General features: G+C 44.6%; 1 protein-coding gene across 3 annotated transcripts in view; it reads left to right on the top strand.

Moving 5' to 3' along the window:
- LOC120901567 (protein O-mannosyl-transferase TMTC2) overlaps window positions 1–20431 on the top strand; it is a 157725-nt gene that overhangs the window by 100898 nt on the left and 36396 nt on the right. For all 3 annotated transcript variants that reach the window (XM_040309604.1, XM_040309607.1, XM_040309606.1), the window contains one exon: window positions 7881–7995. In XM_040309604.1, coding sequence (XP_040165538.1) covers window positions 7881–7995 — 115 coding nt within the window. The remainder of the gene's footprint in view (window positions 1–7880; window positions 7996–20431) is intronic.

Genomic DNA, 20431 nt, shown 5'->3' with positions numbered 1-20431 from the left:
CAGTGAAAGGAAAACATATTGATGGATTCCGTGTCGGAAAACGCTTCGTGTAGCTTCCCTGCGTGGGTGAGAAGAGCACAAAAAACGTTCCAAATTCTACACTCGCCGTCAAGGGGAAATGGAAATGGACGATCCTACCCTGAGGAAAGATCGTGCACTCGAACGTAACGCTTCCCATGTTTGTGCTTGGGTTCAGTTGATGTTGTTGTTTTCTCTGCATAATAAGCTTGAATTTGTAACGCAAAAGAGAAGGTTCGGTCAAAAAGTAATAGAAAAATGGTAGCCACTGTTGCTGCTTGGCACGCATTTCATGTACCCATGATAAACGTGCTTGTGGCGCCCTCTGGACGAAGAAATTCCCGATATCCCAAAATGCAATTCCCCCATCCGTCCGTTCAAAGTGTGGTTTTGTTTGCTAAGATTTCTCGGCTTTCACTCTCTAGAGCGGGGTGCATAAATTTACGCAATCTCTCACCTACGACTAGCGATCACCCTCGCCCTCCCCCGTGCAGTTCATAAATAAACCGCTCTCCCAATGACTGACCACGCATACATAACCGCGCCCGTCGATGGGTCGCCGAAGGACGCACCGCAAACATATTTTGCACCAAACGGAAGCTCGAAACTTCCCTTGAAGCGTGATGGAAAAGTGTGGGAAGCACTTTTCATTTTTCGCAGCACCAAAATTCGTGATTCGCATAAAATTTACTGTCGACAAGTTTTTGCCATGGCGGCGAAACTCTGCGAACTTGCCTTGGCTTCGGCGTTTTTCCTATCACGCAGAGGGCGCTCCAGTTTTGAGGGTGTCCCATCAACGAAGACGAAGTGCTTGTGAAATAATGTGCGCTGACCTATTTACGGACAATTAAGAATCAATTTGCGACGGAAATTACTGCCATAGAGAGGGAGAGCAATCGGGAAGGATGGTGCGCTTTGCCCAAGACAAATGGAAATAAATTATGCTTCCGATGCCGTCAAACGAATACTAAACCGCCAGGGTGAGGTTGTTGGTACGTGCACGAATTTCGATACGTTTTTGGAATGAGCAAGGAATTCTGCCGAATTCTGTTGGGGAATATGAATTGTGGTGGCGTGATTGAAGACAATTTTCCCTGCCACGACTCATTGGTTTGCTAAAAAACATAAAAACAAATCTTCCTTTTAAGTATTTGAAAATTTACCTAACACTCAGTCGAAACGTTGCAACCCGTCAGTGTTCGTTCCCAACTCCCCCACGTGTCACTATCGACATCGGTGTAATAAACTGTTACACCATTCGCTGTATTCAAATTAGCTTGAAGCTGTCATTTTCCATCGCAAACGTCATGTTTCTTGCGACACGATGGAGCGTTCGGGCAGTTCAGAACTTTCCGATCCGATCCTTCCATCATTTCTTTTCGATAGCGAACACCCGTTCCTTTCAATATTCCTTTCGTACCCTTTCGTCTGCAAGGCATACCTCAACCATCTTGTTTGAAAGACTTGCTAGTGGCTGTTGGATAACATCTACCACCCGATGTTGAAGAGGGTGACAAGCCCCAACAAACAATGGAGCAAACGGTGGCAAAAAGCATAAGGGCCGATGCTTCTGATGGCAGAGCAGCAGGGTAGCAAGGTAGCAACCACAACCATCACTAGCACTAGCGCTCCGGTTCGATCGGTCGTCATTCGTTATCGTTATGCGCAATAGTGCCTTCTCCCGCCAGTCACAGGTTAATATAAATTTAATTCAATTCCCCCGTAAACGTCATTATAGATTCAATTTCAAGCTTCAGCATGATGATAGTTTGCCGATGATAGGCGTTATGACCGTGGTAGTAGCGATAGTGTGTGTGTGTGTGTGTGAGAGAGAGAGAGAGAGTAAAGGGGTAATGGAAAGCAATATCAAGATATCGATAGGCATTTAGATACATACTTTACGTTGCTCTAGCTTTGCCCTTTGCAGACGAGAGTGAGCAGCAGGTAATTTCCTTCTGTTGCTTTTACTGTCGAGTTTTTCAACCCCGTTTCAAAGTAAACCAAGTCTTGCGTTGCGTTTCAAAGCGAATTTTCGTCATGCGTATTATGTTGTGTTATTCATCCTACCCTCGGGTATTCCTCGATTCGAGCTTGTTTTCTTTGTAAACCACTCGAGCGGCACCAGAAAACGATACGCTAGTGCTAGAGCAGCGGGTAGAACCTGAAACATCTACGATTCAATTTTATACGTTCAAACACACGACAAGCACCTTGAGAAAACTTGAAACCAACTGGCAGGTTTCCCTCGGCCGGGCAGACTAGGCCTACGGGGCCTGGTCAATATTTATTTTCCAACGCATTCGGGAAAAACTGGCCCAGTTTGTGTTGGGTTTTTTCTTCCACCCATTGCTTCCGGCACACCACGGACAGCGCTTCTAGATTGCCGAAAGTGAGGTTTTGATAAACTTTTCGCAAGATTCTGCTTCCATCTCTGCCCAATGAGGGTTCACTGGACTGGAAAAAGAGACACAATGCCGCAGTCGCTTTCGAACTGGGAGGGACAAAATGTGAACCCAACCCTCGCAATGCTGTCACCTCAAGGTGCGGAGGGAAGCAAAGGTCCACTTTCTCGGTTTGGTTATGCTTGCCGGCAGTGTGCAGTAAGTGCGCGCCACCAACAATGGAAGCTTTTATTTTTACAGCATTGTTGATTTTTTGTTTTCCGCCCCAAATTGTTCGCTCTCAAACTGAAGAAATTAATTTCCAAGGCTCGGCTGCACATCTTGGCCGAGTATTTTGATATTTATTTTTGTCTCCGGCTCCTTCTGGTGCGGTAGCTCACAACGTAAACGTAGTGGACCTTTCCCACTTCCAACGCTTCAAGCTTCGTGGGGCGGTTGCTGTCGAGGTTTGCCGTTTTTCCGCATCGATGGCAATGTTGGGGTTTTTGTTTTCGCTCGGTTGTGCAAAACATCTCTGCTGCAGCTTGAAAGAAGCGACCTTTCCCTCGCAACCCAGGTTACCCTCTCGTTGCACATCGTCCACTTACTTCCACCAAATGAATGATCTGGTCCGGTAATGCGGTGAAAACTGTGTGCCCCAGGCAAACTGGAGCTGCTGCTGCTGCTGGGCTGGCTGTAAGAAAGTTGGCAAGGTCAGTCCGTTTGCCAGTTCCAAGAGCGGCAGAAAAGAAACCACAGAAAGAAATTAAAACTCTCTCGAAAAGCCATTAGCAAACACTGGCGCAACTTGCCGATAGGCGGGCCCATCTCGACCACCAAACTTTCCACTTGCCAATGCCACTTTAATATGCGCACGCTTGTTGCGAAAGATGAAGTCAAGCGTTAGTGAACTTTTTGGGGAACATGTTTTTGTCTTTTTCGACAGTTAAAATGTGGGTGCAAAAATCGCGAACGATGTCAAACCATCAAATATTCTTGATTTAAGGTGTGCAAAATAGCTTTCCAGCGCTCTGGGATTAATGGATGGATAAATGGGAAAAAATTCAACAAGTAGTTGCTACGATAGCAATGGAACATTCAAATGAGAAAGTATCGTCTTATTTATGTAAGTTAAATGATTAAAATATTTAATAAAAAGTAAGTTATACAGCAGAGCCCCTTGCACTTTTTTAAGGCCCCACGTTAACATTTTCTTGTTTCTTTTAACCATATATTGTACTGAAATCGTCTAGTTTATGCTCTCAACTCGGAACGACTAAATAATTAATAACTTATTATACACCGGGTTTTCCCAAGCGACAAACACTCGCAACCAGCACAAACAAGCGGACCATTAATGGGGTTTAATTAACTTTCAAACGATTTCCAACCCTCAGTGCCGATCGAAAGAAAAGGCAATGTAAAAAATCACACTCTCAAGCACTCCTTAGGTTAGAAAGCTCGATGAAGTCGTAGTAAATTTGTTGATTTAATGAAGTGCGCGCTGCTGCCACCGGGCACAAAAGCAAACAATATCCCGGCCACAGTCCCCACAGCACTGCTTTGCCTAAAACGTACATTACCGGGGCAAAAAGGTTTACCTTTTTCCATTTTCCCACGAGAATGCTCCGACAACGAGCGACAGAGTGCAGAGTGGGAGAGTGAGTTTGCTTTCGGATTTTCCGATGGGAAAAAGGGTTTTTAGTGAAAGTAAAGTTTTCCACATTATCAAATGCGAACTGGGTTTGAATGTTTGTATGTGTATGTGAGTTTGTGTTGAAAAATCAGCAAAAAAGAGCACCTACATTTTCGCTCACTCCCAGCGGAAGGTGTACCACTGGAACAAATTTCACCCCCTACCCATTCACCCAAAGCAAGGTACCACGGGACAGAAAAGGGGTTTGTGCGAAAAAGGCTCGATTAATATTTCAACATTTGTTTCGTACGTTTTAATTGATTTTGATCGTATCGCACGATCGGGAGCCGCTGCCACTCGCCGAAGGGTGGTGCTACCAACAACGAACCCTTATCAAAATCCAACTGCCTTTGGATTTTAGGGAAGGTGTGGTAAGCCTTATTTATGGACCGCTCAAACGAGACAAAACCCATCCCAACCCAGCACACGAGTGAAACAGCCCCCGGGAGAAGTTCATCTCTTTTCAATCAGCATAAATTTTCGCGCCAATCGTGCCCCTTTCCCGCAGCACTGGAACCTTATGCAGAGGGGACCGATGTCCCACACCAAAATCAAGCAATCTTTAAACGAATCGTGGTGAAACGGGACCAAAAAAATCCAAATCGAGGCTACAAAACGCCAAAGCCATGTAGGTACGCGATGTGTTTTCTTCGTGAGGAAGCAATTCCTTTCCATCACACGTTGAATTCTGATGACAGGTGCAGGTTGTGGGTGCCTCTTTTTTTTGTTTCACTTCGATGGTTCTGTTTTAACAGCGCCAGAGCAAAAGAAATTGCTTGTGGTGGTGCTTTCTTTTTTGCTGTATTTCGTGTGTGGGCACAGGGCAAAATTGCTCTCCGTCACTTTTCACCATTTCTTTCGTTAAATCCGTACCCTCATCGCAACACACGCCACGGGGGCGTAGGATGGGCGTTTTGCTTACAGGACGCGATTTTTCTTCATCGCGTGTATCCGCAATGGTGAGCGTTTTTTTTTAAATCGCATCACAAGACAAGGCAAGGTGGACGAGATAAAAAAGGGTGTGCGGATACGAGTCAACCAAATCACCATGTGTGTGTGTGTGTGTGTGTGTGCGTTTATTTACTGTGCAGCAGCAGCAGCAGCAGCAGCAAGCTAGGAGGTAATTTATGGCGTCGGTCGTGCTTCCTCACACGGTGTGCTGTTACACCACGATGCGATGACGGGCTTATCCTGAATTTTGCTGACTCTAAAAATACCTACCCAACCGATCGAGCCTCACAGCTGGAGGGGCTGTAGCGAGGGAAAACAAGCAAAGGAAAAGGTTAATGCTAAATTCAACAGTACCTTGAACGCAGCTTCACCTTTCTGTGTCAAAGCGCTGCAAAATTGGAGTTTCCTTTCAGACAAGGCAGAGGCAAAAAATGTACTTTAGTTCGCCGGTTCTGTGTGTACTTTCTTGTGTGATTTTTTGTTTTATTCACACAGATTCTTACACATATGCACATCTAACTTTCCTCCTAAAGAGTAGAGCAGCGCGGTGCGTGAATTAATTAAACCTTGCCCTTCTGTGCCTTCAGCTCTTTGTGCTAGCTTGTTTTGGTAATTTGGGTGTAGTGCTAACTTTTCTTCAACCAATATTTACCCGTCGAGCTGTGTCGTGTTCAAGCTTTTATATGAGTAGCTTGGGCGCTTTACGAAAGGTGTGAATAGACGCTCACTGCAGCACCTAAAGCTGAAATCAACGATCACACACTTTTTCTTGCTAAACATAGTAAATCTTTACATCGATCAAAGCAATATCAGTGGCAAGCTTTTGTCGGAGTCGTAAAATTCTACAATAAGCTCAAGTTGTGCGTTCTTCAACGCAAATAATTAGTTGGCATGCAGAAAAAAAGCATTCATGCTAAACATTAAGATAAATTACTTGCAGAGAATGCACAGAAATAAATCCCTACTGCAAAATGCGTTCTAGGTGTGCCGGTGGAACGTCTCCCATTCTCAGCTTTCACTGAATCTGATTACACACACCCCGGAGAAGCTGATGAAAAATTGCATTACAGAAATGTGGATATTAGGTGCTTAATTCCATCCTTACATCGTTACCCCACCCACCCACAGAAGGATGTGTTCCCGTTGGCAGACCATGCGCCAGAGGAATGTCTAATGGATCTAATTACTTGCTCATTCCGAAACGTTTCCCATTCCCTAAGATGGTGGTGAATACGGTGAAGCTAATGATGGGTGCAAGATAAAGACAAGAGGAGGGGCACAGTTGGGAGGTGGGTAAAGGAATGCATATTTTATGCAAGCTTTGGAGCTTTCTTCCATGCCATGTAGCGGTGGTTAAGCTGTGAATAGAACTGTTGAATCTGTGTCAAAAGGATTGAAATTTCAGTTTCCAATTAGCTGTTAAATCTGACTGATTTTTTGTGTGCGGAACATGCAAAATGTACTGCATGTTTTGAGTAGGTTCCATGAGAGAATATTGGTTCAATTTATTAACGTAAATCGTAACTACAACCTCCAAACAAGAAAAAATTTTAGCAAAATATTTGGTTCGTTAATTGTCATTTTATATTATAATTAGAACATAAGATGAAATGCAAACAGTTAATTTTTTGAGTTATTTTTCTTCGTGCACTCATTTTGTTTTGCTCAGCAATTGTCTTTCAAGGAAAAGATCCCACTTTCCAGACGCTACATTACGCATAGATGGATATGAGAACACTTCAACCCTCATCACTGGCTGACATGTTGTTAACCTTTACCCAATTTTTATTTCTGTCCGAAAAGTACAATACAAAGCAGGTTGTACCGTTTTCTTACGAAATCTTGTTCAGACCTTAAAAAGTCCTTGAACCGGTTGGGGCTAGACGCAGCAAATGGGATTGCGAGACAGCGCCGACAGCACACTGCCAATGGCATTAAGTGTACCGAAGGCCAAGGTTGCCCCACCGTTTAGAAGTTTGACAGACAGCCCAGTCGGGCGGGAACTTCGTTTCGCTTGATGAGGTGGAAAATTCAATTTTCACAACAAATAATAACCTTCTCTTTGCGGTAAACCCCCTGCTTGTGGGCACATTGGTGATTTATCCCAAAACGAAGAAACGAGTGTCTGTGTCAACATTTGCGAAACGAGTTGTCGCAATATGGAACCGCTTTTGAAAACAGAGTGATATGACTGATGGAACTGGGTTTATGTTCTTAGAAATGATTTTGCTTCTTCGCTTAATGTCTCAAAATTACGAAGAAAAGATCGTAAAAGAGTTTTCTAACCTAACAAAATATTGACCTTTTTTGCTACGTAAACGAAATTTAAAAAAGGTTTTCTCGGTTGATAAGCAAAAAAAACCCACACCACACCGCACCAGGTGATGGACAAAATGGGACAAAAAAGTAATTTTCCACCATCGCCATTACCTGAACGCTGGAAGTAATGGTAATTTCTGTTAATGTCGCCGCCAAAAAGGGCATCCCCGGGTGGGTGTTCCATTTTTTTGAGTGATAATTTCCCTAATTGCATTGTTATCAACACCATTCCCGGTACCTTCGTTATGCTGCACTTGCTTGCGCGTCCTTCAAGGTAGTAGAAGCGCGAGCAAATCACCATTCTAAAAAGTCCACCACGTAAATGGGTTTAAATTTTCAGTTCCTTTTGTGCAAGGACCTTTTTTGTGTGTATTACGTTTGAAAATGTAGTAATTCTGCCCCTTCTTTATACGACCTTCTGCGTCATCGTTAATGAGTGAAGTTAGTTTTTGTTCTCGCACGGTGTACGGTATACTAATTCCGCTTTCTTTCTCTCTTTCTATCCGCTTTTGCAGCTCTCGGAAATTTAGGAAGTGTCCTTAGTGCGCAGGGCCGCTATCAGGAAGCCAAGGAGGCCCTGAAAGCAGCACTCAACCATCGCCCCAACATGGCGGATGTACATTATAATCTGTAAGTATGCAACCGAAACCGATCAAAACCCCTTAAGTAAAGAAAAAGAAAAAAGAAAATCGATTGGAGAAAATCATTTAACTGTTTTGCTTTCATGTGCAAATCTTTTTCGTGCAGAAAAGCAAAACATTCACACCGAATGAAACCTAAACCTGACCGCATTTAACGCTGTGAATGGCAACACTTTTGCCTTATCTTGCAGTTCTGCCTGAAGAAAAAAAAATGCTGAAACGTTTCATCTTGGCAATACATTTTCATTTAAATGTGCCATCAGGTTCACCACTTCAAATGAAGAAAAAAAAAACCTTTTCTATGTTGTGTTTTGGATACTTTTCTATCAACAGCAAAAAAAACTTGAGATCTCCCCTATTATAGCTTTTCGCCTGGATATCTACCAAAGCTGGCGCAAAAACAGCACAAACCCCCGAGACATCCCGCCTCGCACAGCAAGCGTAATCTATCAATTGAAATGCTAAACTCAATAAGATAACCTCTCCATAATGTCACTTTATTTCCGTGCGTCCAAAAGCATTCCGTGGTATCGAAACCCGAAAGGAGCACTGGGTAAAATCATGACTAGCCTTCCATTCCGGGCCCCTTTTGTGGGAACGGAGGGCGGACAGACCGGAAACCCACAGCGCACAGGCCGGGCTTTTGCGCAAACCCCCGGACAGCAGGCAATGTTGGGGCGTCACAGAAGGAAGGCGATCAATATAAATAAAGAAAATCGAAAGGAAACGAATGCTATCTGACATTGGCCCCGACCTGTGTCGGCCCGGCTGCTCTTCCGCATCTTTCGCCGCTAGTATCATCGGTCCAGGTTGTCATGTTTTGGTGGTTTGAGAGAGGAGACCAACGGCAAGCATGCCACATCCTGCCGGTGTGAAGATAAAAGACCCGATCAATATTCCGTACGATCAACATCCTGGGGACCGAGTGACGCTGTCTAGAGCCTATAAATTTTCCTTTATTTATTAGTTTAGCATAGGAAGGAAGCATCCCATCTACTCCAGCTCAGTCTTAGTGCAGAGAAAGAAAAAAAACACACACACAGACACCCTGCAAAAACCCTGGGATCAGGAGGCGGATACACGCTTGAAGATTTCATCTACGAAACCTTTCGTATCCTACCCGTCCCTTACTATATCATACATTCAGTTGGTATGTGTGTGTTGGTGTGTGTTTCACTGTGACTTGTGATTTGTGCAGAAGTTTTCGCTTGTTTATTAAGGCTTGAATCGAACCGAAGCGAACGCCTGAATCATTCAACCGTTTCCAATCGACAACTCTCGACTTTGCTACGAGAGTGGGAAGACGACCCGAAGAAAAAAAAAACTCCGGATATAAACCATCACAAGCTTCGACTCAAAAGCAGCGGGATAGCAGGCAGTGAACAAGATTCTTTGGAAAAGAAACACTTCTCCTATCGAACGATAATCCCAAACACTCGAACGAGACAGCCAGCGGAACAGAGCAACCTGAGGCGGGGGGCGGGAGGGGGCAGCAGAAAGGTTCAATTGATTGAAAATCCTACATCAAAGCCTTTCATAAGGTTCAGATTAGCGGCTAAAACTCATTCGATCCGTCCGCTTCGCCAGGTGGGGTTTGCCTTTCTAAAGCCGACTAAAACGAATCCATCCACAAGCAACCGCAAAACACGGACACAGTGACCAAACTGGGGTGGGGCTTTTTTTTCTCTCCACGGTGGAAAAGCTGGTGTTGGTGTGTTTGCTTCGACAGCTTGCCAAAGCAAAGACCAGTTGAACTTGAATTATTAAATCCCGACCCGCATCAAAGTGTGTGCGGGCACAACGGGAAGTTACTCTTTGTGCTCCGGTCTAATCCGCAATCTTTAAGTTCTGCTTTCCCACCACCCCCATTGCCCTTTGCAGACAGTTTAGGGAGGCATAGAAAAGAGGCTTCCTTTTTTTCGGTGGTGGTGGTCGTATCTCTGTCCCCATTCGCCACGAAAGAAATGGGCGGGAGGGAAGCCACATTAACGTGTCGGCACCTTACGCCATAAGATGTCCGCGGGGCAAGAAGAAGAAGGAAACAAAAATGCTCACACATCTTCCCAGAACCACTGTCACGTCGAGCAGGACAAAACGCGCGCTGACAGCTTTATCGTGTCCAACACGTACACGCCATTGCCATTGGGAATGCGAACCGGGAAAGCGGCGCATTAGATGGAAATGGAGCGGAAGGGATGCGAGAAACAATAGATAAATAACCGCAGCAAAAATATATATTTGTTTGCCCGAAAGGCACAAAAGATAAATAGGCCGTGTGACGTACGCTGGAACCGTCGTGTGGAAGACGGCTGTCTTTCTTGGGCGGTGGTACAGTCATGGTACAGGTTCGGTCGGCGTTGGGATGCTTTATTCGTCTTAATAGAGCGTTTACTTGAGCGGGGAAAGGGAAGATACTGACGAAGAAAGCACTGATGGAGAAAACATTGACATTGAAGAAATGGGAAGTACGAAAGCCAAAATGTTGACATTCCGAAAGCCGATGGAATGACGCAAACATATATGAAAGCATTGGAGTTGATTGTTTGAAGGCTGTGATTACATCGTGTGGGTTGTATTTCAGTTCCGACAAAGGACCTAAAGCTTCGCTACAGATATTTTTGGTTGGTTCTTTTATAATAAGTTTAATAACAAAATATGTGGAGTTTTCGACGCTCTAGGTGATTTTACGACTATTTAGTCTTCAACTAAGATTGAATTGAAATCTAATGCACGGTGATCTCTCGTGCATTTCTCACACATCTTATACATATACCAAGTGGGAGATTACATTGAACGTCCCAATATCCAAGTCCTTGGACCTGTAACGTTCGATCCAAACCCTATTCAACTGGACAGCCGCGTTGGACTGGCTTAATTGATTTTCTTTCCACTTATCTTCCAGAGCACTTCTCACCGGACACGTCCTTTCATTCCCGGTGCCCCGAAATAAAGCGAGCCAAATATAATAAGCAATCAAGTGGCAACCATGACAATGCGGCATCTCAAGCAGTACAAATTTCACCCGTCACTGCCAGAATACCGAGGGCCGAAGTGGCTTCGGAAGGAAGTGCCTCGCTTTAACACGCTCTCTCCAACTCTTCATCCGTCCGAACGCTGGTCAATACGGGCGCAATTCTTCGAAACCGGTCCAGCATTCGTGCTGGACAGTTTTGACAGAATGCCAACGGGATACTGACGTAGCTCGTACGGCTTGGAAACCGAGCACGCTGACCGGAGAGTCAAGAGCTGATGAAGAGTGTCACATAAATGTGTGGGTAATTAACTGTGAATTGAGTTGGTAGGGCGGCTATGACGGAGAAAAGAAGAGCACCGAGTCGTACCTCGTTGGGCTTTTCTTCACAACATCCGTTTCCGTTGATCAATGGGCGTTCAAGGAGCTTGGAGTGATTAAATGTGTCACTGGAACATATCGCACACAATCAGCTTGATAGCGAAAAAGTGGAACCATGCACATAAACCACATCCACGGTACGTGAGTCGGTCCGGCTGGGTGAAACGGAGAAACCATTTCAAAGATTAAAGTCTTCGCCAGCATTTCCGCACACAAGTTGTCATAAAGCGATAGACTGCTGCGGGTTCACGGTAGCGTGCATAATAATCCAAAGCGACTCGAAAAACCCGCTCGCTTCTAGTCGACTGCACGCCTAGCGTAAGCCAAAAGGCAAAAGATCTTTGGCAAACTACTTTGCGTTGTGCTGCAAACGTTGCAAAACTGTCGCAATGGGCGTTCTTTTTCGTAACAGTCATTCTCTGAATGCTTCTTTTGCATGTACTTTCTATATTAAAGTGCAAATCTTCTTGCAAAGGTAAAAGCAATGCTCGGCTTTGCTCGTTTCAGGAGCTTCGCTTTCGTCCGTCGTAAGACGTAAATGTATGCACATTTACGTTCCCTTTTCTACAGCTTCGTACCATTCGGAAGCTTTTGCACTCACTCCCTGCTACGCGGTAGAACCCGGACTGCTGCAGGAATGGATATAACTTACCCGTGTGAAAAAGGCAATGATGTTTACTTCCTTCGCGTGACAATGGTGCTCCAATGTACCGGCGGGGCAAAGCAGTGAAGCAAAATGATGGGACCAGCAGCAGCAACAGCCAGCCAGCCAACCAGCCAACCTCTGCTGATGTCTATTGTGTGCGCATCGTGTATCAACCGGTTGTGACGGCAAACGGTGCTCATTATGAGAATTATCTTTCCCACTGCATACGGCTGTACGGCCTAACAGTGGCGGCGCGGTGCTGATGCTGCTTCTGCAGTATGGAGGAAGCCAAAGGGTAGACTAATAATGAAAAGAGAAGTTCGCAGAAATGAAGGTAGAAAAAGGCCGCTGACAAATCTGTGAAAAATACAACAATAGAACGTACGTTCCGCCTTGGCGGCGGGGCGACAGGGACACGTGGCATCGAGGGCACTGGGAATCTTTTGTGCTAACAACAGCAGGCGTGGAGATTCCGGGGCAGGCGATAATAAAGCTTCGTCTGAGTGCTTTTTCTTCACTACGGTGATGCTCAAACATGACAAACATGTTCATGAACGTCAGAGCAGAGAATCGGATGCGTTGGTTGGTAGAGGTTTATTTTGCACGCAAAAAGGAACAAAAAAACTATTTTTTCTTTAGTATACGACCTAACAAAGCTAAGTTTTAATGATTTAAGGGCTTAGAGCTCTTGATATGAAAAGTGGTCTAGTGAACTATTTGCCTTTGCTTTTCTTTCCGTTTGCTAGTATCAAATAGTTGTAAAATAAAAGGGCTTTACAAATACAGAACAAATATTTCACCTACAAAAAGTTTAAATTTCATAGTATTTCTTGCAATGGTTATATTGCGAAAGCAAAGCAAAGTACTCTACAGAACAAAAAAACATATTTATTTCACAGCTTTTCTGTAACATAATCCCGGTTGCACAGAAAACAAACAACCAAACTGACTGGTGGCGCAAGAAGGGCTTTGAAAAGAATACACAAAAATAACAACCTCCCAAAAAGCTTATAAAAATAAAAATCCGCTTCCCAACTGGCAAGCCTGTACTGGTGCGCGTCCAATGAGTGGCAGCAAAATAAATGAATGTAAAAAAACACACACACTCTCACAAAAACATACACATCCGAAAGGGAAAAGTGCAATTCCGGGTGCAGTTGAAACCCCGATGCAGCAAACGGCCTCGCCATGAAAAGCGTTCGCTTTAGTGTGCTCTGTGTTTTTTACCTTCCCGTTCTTGTTGTTGTATGCTGTTTATTCAGCCATCGTCTCGTGGTTTGGCTATTGCTGGCGCTTTGGTGCTTGCACACTGGCCGTTAACAACCGTACACTGAAACACACACACACTCATCAACAGGCTTCCAAGCCGTATGCTGAAGTCGAAAAATACTTGCGGAAACGATTTCGCAAAATGAAAATTAAAAATTAATGCGAACAAATTAAATAAACACATTCTAAAACTATAAATTACTTTCCCCCGGTTGGCACGGTGTTTGGCGCTGGCAAGAATCGGCTGTGCTTTTGGTTTTTTTTTTTTTTGTCGGCTGGGTTGTGAGCCTCTGTATCTTTGACGGTGGACGCGAGTGTGCCGTGCATGGGTTTTGTGGCTAGTTGTACGTTTCTGGTCCGCTCTTTTGCTACCGAGATGGCGCTCCAGTTTGGTTGGGATGGCTGTGGAATAGAATGGTGGAATAAGTTCACGGAATCCTTACCATGTGTGGATATTTTTTTTTAACGTTTCATTTAAATGTTTGGTGTGAAAATGTTTCAAAAATGTGTATAAGAATCAGTTGAAATTTAAAAATCTGAAATTACGGTTCTTTTATAATTAAAATTTTAATTAAAATTATTAATATTAATGTTAAACAATACTTATTCAATATTAAACATAAAATATTTGAAAAAAATCACTCCATTAGTATAATTTTTGTTCAATAGTACAATTTTTTAACACTATGTAACTCACGCATACAAAATATCATACGATCATTTCCACAAAGCCAAACAGGGATCCCAGGGATGGCGGCAAAAAAGATGAACCCTCAAATAAAATACCCCCGGACACACGGACATGGCTGGCCCACTGTCCTAGTTTTGAGGATTATTTTTATTTGCTTTTCTGTGGGTGTGGTGCGCGCTTCATAAAATATCTCATGCAGTGGTGGACATTTTCGCTACGGTGCCACGATATGTCTGTGTGCGGTGAAACAAATGATACAAACGCACTCGACCGACAACCATATCCCACATCGGGCGAACATTACGTAGCGCCACAGCTACATACACACCCATACAACGAGTAGAGATTACACTGATAGTAATGGCACTTTTAAATGGGCTCAACGTGTGGGTGCAACATACTTTTTTCATGTTCCATCCCGGTGGTTGTTTTCATTTTTCACGGTCGGAAATAGTCGGTCTGGTTCTTTGCCTTCCATCCCGCCCTACACGCTGGCACGCTTTTGCACGTACACAGCGCCAAGTATTTCGTGAGCACGTGTGTTTCTTTCGAAATATGTTGCGTAAGAGAAAAAAAAACATCTAACAGCTTCTTTTGCTGCTGTTTCTATTGCCCCCTATGATAGCTCTTGTAGCTACAGCGATCGGTGGTGAAACGTGCTCTTCCTTCGTTTATTCAAATTGCCACCATCTGTTCGGTTCGCAAGAAGCCGGCATGGGCTCGAGCAATAGAGCCAAAGTGCCACGATGGGCCAATATACGCCATGAAGTAACAAGGCGATTTTGGCTCGAAATCGATGTAACATTTCATATCTTCGAATCGAACTCCTGCAGTAGCACTGATCACTGATTTCGGTGTCTTACAGCTCCACTAACGTCCATCATGCAAAAGTATCAACAGTAAATTGTGTTTGCACCGATCACACCGTCTCCCGGAGCGTGTTGGACTATTTGAAGCTTGCCGGAAAATTAACCCAGCAAACAAGACTTCCGGGCAGGGCGGTTGCTTACCTTTCAGACCATGGTCAATTGCACTGCCGCAAACCCGTACGCACCACCAGTACGAACCCATTGCGAAAAAGATGCAATCGCTCGTTCGCTCATACTTTCATTACTACTCCTCCCGTTGACGCTCGCCACACAATTGTACGTCATTTTATTTGGACAGGCAAATGAAGCCGAACGCACCGCAAAGGAAGCCCAGACGTTGGGGCGCTTCGTTCAATAAATTACATCCGGCCACTGGACCAAATGCAGTCTCGGAATTGGATGCTGCAGTTCACTCAAGTTCGAGCTGCAATCACAGCCCGCACGAACGTACTGACCCCAGTATCGTCGGCACGGGATCCCAGTAAAACGTCTGTCCGGAAATTGCCAGGCTAGATCGATGAAACGGCTCGATCGATATTGTGTGCACCACACATCAAGCAATCTGGAGCATTGCAAGATTTGCAGCTTGTTTGTCTGACGGTATTAGTCGTGGTTATTCGGTTACTCTTAAAATCGTTTCGCCGAGCCGTGTGCCGTACAGCTTCAATTACACTTCCGGCAAACTTTCTCCACCGGTTCCAAGTGTTGTAGGTGTTTCAGCGTACAAATGTGTGCTTCGAATGTGCTGGTTGGAAGGTACATTTCGAAACCCGGGGTATGTTTAGCCACCACCATGCAAATTTGCCTTGGCCCACGGCGATTCGGCGTAGTATCATCGACTGGTTTTGATCGTCCAACATCGAAGTACCGAGATTAAACGATTAATTTTTCCTGGAAATATACAGCGCACAGTTGGGTCGTTAGGAATAAGCAGTTTCGAGAGAATATTAGCAACACAGAATAATTGCTCTAGCATGGATACCATCTTTCCAGAAATAGATTAATACTGACAGCAAACGAAAAAGCGCAGAATGAGTGTGCTGGACATGAACTGATGCATTTGAATATTTCACAGCATTGCACATGTGGCAAAAGCATCAACTAATTGAGGAAGAGAAGTTTGTTGATTCAGAGAGCTATTAGAAACTGAACTGTTGATGCAAAGTATGAAACGTTTCGTTTATTAACTATCATGCGAATTCTAACAAGTTAGTCATAAACTATGCTATCCGTTTAGATCATAACGCATAACGATGACATGATCAAATGGAAAGAGAGGAAAAAGGCAGATGACTCCCGGAATAATCTAGCAATCAGCTGATAGCATTAACTTTTCACAGTTGAATCTCGCCCTTCCATAGATGGTTCCGTTAAAACTGCATTAGATTATCCAGAATGCAATATTCAAAATGCTTCACAAATTTCACGAATGATGTTTGAGAAATGAACCTAACTTTTTGCTAGCTGTCTATCTGCCCAGCACGAAAGCTGACAAACCAAAACGTTTCCCAACTGTCAGGCTATTCAACGTAACACACGTGTCAAGCTGCTTGGAAGACTCTGCAAACAGCAGCATCTACTCGGAATAGAGAGCGAGAGAGAGAGAGAGAGAGAGAGAGAGAGAAAAAAAGTGTCAGCATTTCAGCTTCCCGGTACTTGGTTCATTCATTTTCATTATTAAAACTCATTAAAGTTGCCTTCGCCATAGAAAGAGAGAGAGAGAGAAAAGCTCCTTTTCCCATATCACTCAACAAGAAGAGAAGAAAAAAAAAGCGTAAATGAAGAGGCATCAACCGCACACGTTTAATTCTCGGTACACACCCACAAACACACACAAACACACTGCTGCCAAAGCCAGAATTGAGATCTCAAACGAATGAGACAGCTCGTGCGGAGTGGAGCCAGGAATAGGCAAACTGTCAGTGCCGAGTCGCCCGTGCCCTCGTCCCTCCTAGTTGGGGCTCGAGGCACGAGAAAAATAAAATCCCCAGCAACAACGTTGCCGAACGGGCGCAAAGGGCAAGAGGAGCCAGAGGAGAGCTTTGCTGCTTGGCTGCTATGAATATGTCCATCAAACGTCATTTGTTCGACTGGGCGGGTCGGGAGGGGCGTTTGGTCGTTGTTTTTCGGGTAGCGGTCGGTGCACCAATTTCCAGCAGCCGGGCTAATCGAGCTGGACTGACGAGAAAATGATAGCAGATTTATCCACAGCAACATCGGCCACATGCCCTATACCATTCCAAAACCATACGGCCCGGGACCGTAGGGTGGAAAAGTCAGAAAGGAAGCGGGGAGGGTGGTGCTCCTTCCCCCTTTTAACCAGCGTGCTCAGCACACTGTTGCCAACGGTACGAAACACAGCCAGCTAGACGGTAAAACATCGTGACGGATTCGTTTCGTACTGAGTAAATATTCATGTGTGGCATAATAAATTACTCATCCTTCCCTCCTCCCCCTGAGCTGCTGTTCGCATGCCTACCTCACCCAAAAAACGGCCCTCCCATGTTGCCAGCCCTCCCTACCATTACCAACATAATGCCGGTAGATGGTAGCCGGGAAATGTGTCGTCATATTGGGCGGGGTGTCATGTGAGTTGGTTGGCTCATGTTGGGTGTCGTGTCCCGTGACCAAAGCACAAAATCTCAGCATTGATGCATCATTTCTCGTGTTTGTGTGTGTGTTTGTGTGTGTTTTTTTTTGCTGTTGTCTGTGTGGAGAAAACGATAAAATTATGAATTTATAAGAATGTTTCTGTGCTGCTTTCCGCAAGGCCCGTGTTTTCCCCCTGTTCCAGCAAGCTCCGCATATTTTTTTGGGATGTTCCGGCATTCCGTAACAGGGCCGCACGAAATCTTTGGGCATGAAATTGAACAACCGTAAAAATACACCACCATCACCATCGGCCGTACCGTTCCGGCTGAGCGTGTGCTTAAAGGGACACGTTCTGCAACATGTATGGTAACATGCTAGTTTGACAGATAAATCTGCTTAGCTGGGAAATAAATCTGAATTTCGTGAGAAAATATCACTCCCAAATGGTTTTGCAGTACGGGGCTGCCACAGATGGACGTCGAAAGCGAACGAACATTAGGATGTTTTGACTTTTGTTTTGCCTGCTCGCTTCCCTGGCAGCAGATGGAGAGCGGAGGAGAGAGCTTTAAAGTTGTTAAAGTTGCGAGTGTCTGACGGGAAGGAATAAATAAAACAGAGCTTTTTGAAGCATTCAATAAAACAGCTTATTAACTGTTACTTCGCATGCTTGTTTTGAAACTCTTTATGTTGATGCACAACCTATTACATCTAAATAAATGTATATCATCTACTAAAGCACCAGAGATATTTCAAAACTCTTAAGTCTTATAGCCGTACACCGTGAAAGGCTGGCGTTTAAGACAATGGTGGTTGTGTTTGTTTGTATTGTGATGAAATTATTCTTAAGTCTTTATTCAAAGACCATTTTGGATTAAATCAAGCTAACTAAAAGTAGCCTTTTTTAATGTTTCAAAGCATATTTCATCAAAAACTATTCATATTAGAATCACTTATGGATTTTCAGGAAAAATAACGGAAACTTTGAATGGTTCTTTTCTTCAAACAACTGTGACTACTCAAATTTGCTTACGATAATGAGCTTCTCACTTTCTCTCTCTCTGTCTCTCTCTTAATTCAATCTCACAACCACTTTCCACTCTATCTTTACCAAAACGGCATCCACTTACCCACTGCCGGACCACATCAACTTTCAAGTGCATCCCGGCACTCGGCACCGACAAGATGTCAGTGGCAGTCGTTAGTACTCGTTCGATCCGCCCCACGTTCGATTCGCCGCACTTGCGCACACATTCGCGAACGCGGGCTCTGTTTGATTAATAATGCATATTCATTGAATTTCAATCCCCCGAGTGTTTGCATGTGTGTGTGTGTTTTTGTGTGTGTGCGAATGTGTTAGATGATGGTGTCTGATGGCACCTGCCAACCGATGAGTGCCGATGGGCGTGAAAATGAACGATGTGCCCATCCGGGGAGGGCCCCGAACTCTCGACAACAGCACAACTGCCATCGCGATCCAGGCCATTCATTGACACCTTCTTGAGATCAAGCATTTAAGTCACACATGCAAATGACACGACAGCGAGCACCGTGTCAGTGTGTGTGTGTTGAGAGTCTGATGCTTGGGGCTGGAGTGGTAGCCCTACCCTTTATTTGGTACCAGCAGGAACAGGAACTATTGATCGATGTGTGCCCGGGAGAACATAAAGGCACTCGACGTGGGGCGGAACTTAAGCCATTCGATCGGAATTCGAACCACTTGCTGGTGAATGAGCACAGGGCAACGATGGATGGGCACTCACTCAGTGGCAGGTCGTATCCGCTCCGGGGGTGATACGTGTCGGATGGTACTTGGACACATGGGGAACGAGCGAGACGATGACAAAAAGCTGCTTTCGAGCTGAAGCGATTCAAATGGAGGGCACTTGAATGCAATGGGTGGAAAAAAACCATAGCATCCTCAAGCTTGTACGCTAGGTTGCAACTAGGTGTGTGGTTGTGTGTTTTGGTGTAATTTTGAAATTAATTATGTAAAGCTCTTTACGCTCCAAACAGAGGACTAAGCACTTCTCGCACGAAGATACTTCAGTTTTATTGAGGTGTCCAAGGGCAAATATGCTTCGATGGAGGATTTTGCTGCAATAAGGGTTGAAGGGTTTATCACAGAAAAAAGTTCAGTGATACAGTTTCGAGTGGATTAAGCTGTTGCTGACGGTTATGGCATGACCCAAACAATGTTTTTTTTCATGTGACTGACAATGCATTGCGAATGAGACGCTGAAATGACGTCTAAAGGAAGCTTGCCATTCTGCGGAATATTGTCTAAAATTTAAATTACGTTATCAACTATGTATGAGTACATTTGACGACTTGGCTACAGCTGATTTAAAGGAAAATACTGTAAATATGTAGCAGTTTTTATACGTTATAAACTATTCAAGCCTCTTCAAACCAACCTATTGCACGTAATATACAATCAGCAAGCATTACTCTCGAAGACCAATTTTCCTTGCAAACCACTACTCACCACCTCTCGTTAGACGGCCGTTATCGGCGGCCCCATCAAGCGTTCGCCTGCACAAATGCTCCAGCACGACTAAGCAATGGGCGTGTGCATGTGTGTGGCTAGCCACTAAATTATCGCTAGACCGCTTACGCCCTCGGTGTGGAAATATTATCGCAGATTACATCTTTTCCCACTCGACCACCCGAACCATCTCGATCGGTCTCGATCTGGTGCGGTGCGATGGGCCAACAATACCCGCAAGCCGCATTCAGCACGCTTCGCAGGAGCGCAGAAGTTACCAACAGGCATTATTGCTACAACTTCCTGCCAGTGGGCTGCAATGCTGCACATGCATGAGTGCATTTAAACTTTTAATTGCATCTTTCTCACAATACACCCAGCTGTCTGTGTAGTGTATGTGTTCGAGAGCGATACTTTAAGCTTCTGCAGCGAAGTAAAGGAGTGCCTTTTAGTTCTGCTCTCCGGAAGTGTTTTGCATTGCTGCGTTTAAGGATGAGGTCATAAGAGTGTTGCGAGCGACA

Source organism: Anopheles arabiensis, chromosome 3 (genome assembly GCF_016920715.1).
Source record: "Anopheles arabiensis isolate DONGOLA chromosome 3, AaraD3, whole genome shotgun sequence".
Lineage (NCBI taxonomy): Eukaryota > Metazoa > Arthropoda > Insecta > Diptera > Culicidae > Anopheles > Anopheles arabiensis.
This window is presented reverse-complemented; position numbering and strand designations above follow the sequence as displayed.